The sequence below is a fragment of the Bison bison genome, unplaced genomic scaffold (assembly GCF_000754665.1).
Source record: "Bison bison bison isolate TAMUID 2011002044 unplaced genomic scaffold, Bison_UMD1.0 scf7180017864374, whole genome shotgun sequence".
In the NCBI taxonomy this organism is placed as follows: domain Eukaryota; kingdom Metazoa; phylum Chordata; class Mammalia; order Artiodactyla; family Bovidae; genus Bison; species Bison bison.
In genome coordinates, this window is record NW_011494946.1 from 5,313,473 (window position 1) to 5,314,141 (window position 669).

At 65.9% G+C, this 669-nt stretch overlaps 1 protein-coding gene across 1 annotated transcript in view; it reads left to right on the forward strand.

The window, feature by feature from the left end:
* SH3BP5 (SH3-domain binding protein 5 (BTK-associated)) overlaps positions 1–669 on the forward strand; it is an 84,754-nt gene that overhangs the window by 78,859 nt on the left and 5,226 nt on the right. Inside the window, exon 5 of the mRNA XM_010856739.1 lies at positions 257–299. Coding sequence (XP_010855041.1) covers positions 257–299 — 43 coding nt within the window. The remainder of the gene's footprint in view (positions 1–256; positions 300–669) is intronic.

Here is a 669-nt window from a genome sequence, read left to right on the forward strand (position 1 = left end):
AGGGCCCCAGCCTGCGTGTGCCCACGTGCGGGGCTCTTGTGTCTGGAAACGGGCCTTCTGATGCCTCTGCCCTGGGTGAGCATCTGTTATGGGTCAGGCCCGGGAGCTGGATCTCTTCCCCGCTCCCCTCACGCCCGGTTAGAGCCGAGTAAATGCTGGAGGGTGGCTCAGTCGCTGCCCCGGACACTCCCGTGGAGCGTATGGGGGTCACTGCTGACCAGGCTCTCACGGGTTTCCTTCTGTCTGCCTCCCACAGGCCTTACTTTGAACTCAAGGCGAAGTACTACCTGCAGCTTGAGGTACGTATGGCCTTTGGCTTTGAAGCGGGTGGGTAGGTGATGTCTGTCCCCTCGAGCCCCCCCCACCCCCACCCCCGACCCCTTCTGTAGTGGCCTTTGGACGGCCCTACGGCTGCCAGCTCGGGGGACACGTACTTGACCGAGGCTTTGGCTGCTTGCGCGGTGCTCTCTGCCGCCTGCAGAACCTCTGCATCGTCTCTGGCCTGAGCGTCCTCGGTCTGTGGTCCTCCGCACGGCCCCGGGGAGCTTGCTGGCGGGGCGGATTCCCGGGGCCGCCCCAGACCGACAGAACCGAGGCTCTGCAGGCCGGCCCAGCCCTCCGGCTTTCCACACGCCCGCTGGGGGCTTCCGACACAGCGCAGTGTGAGGT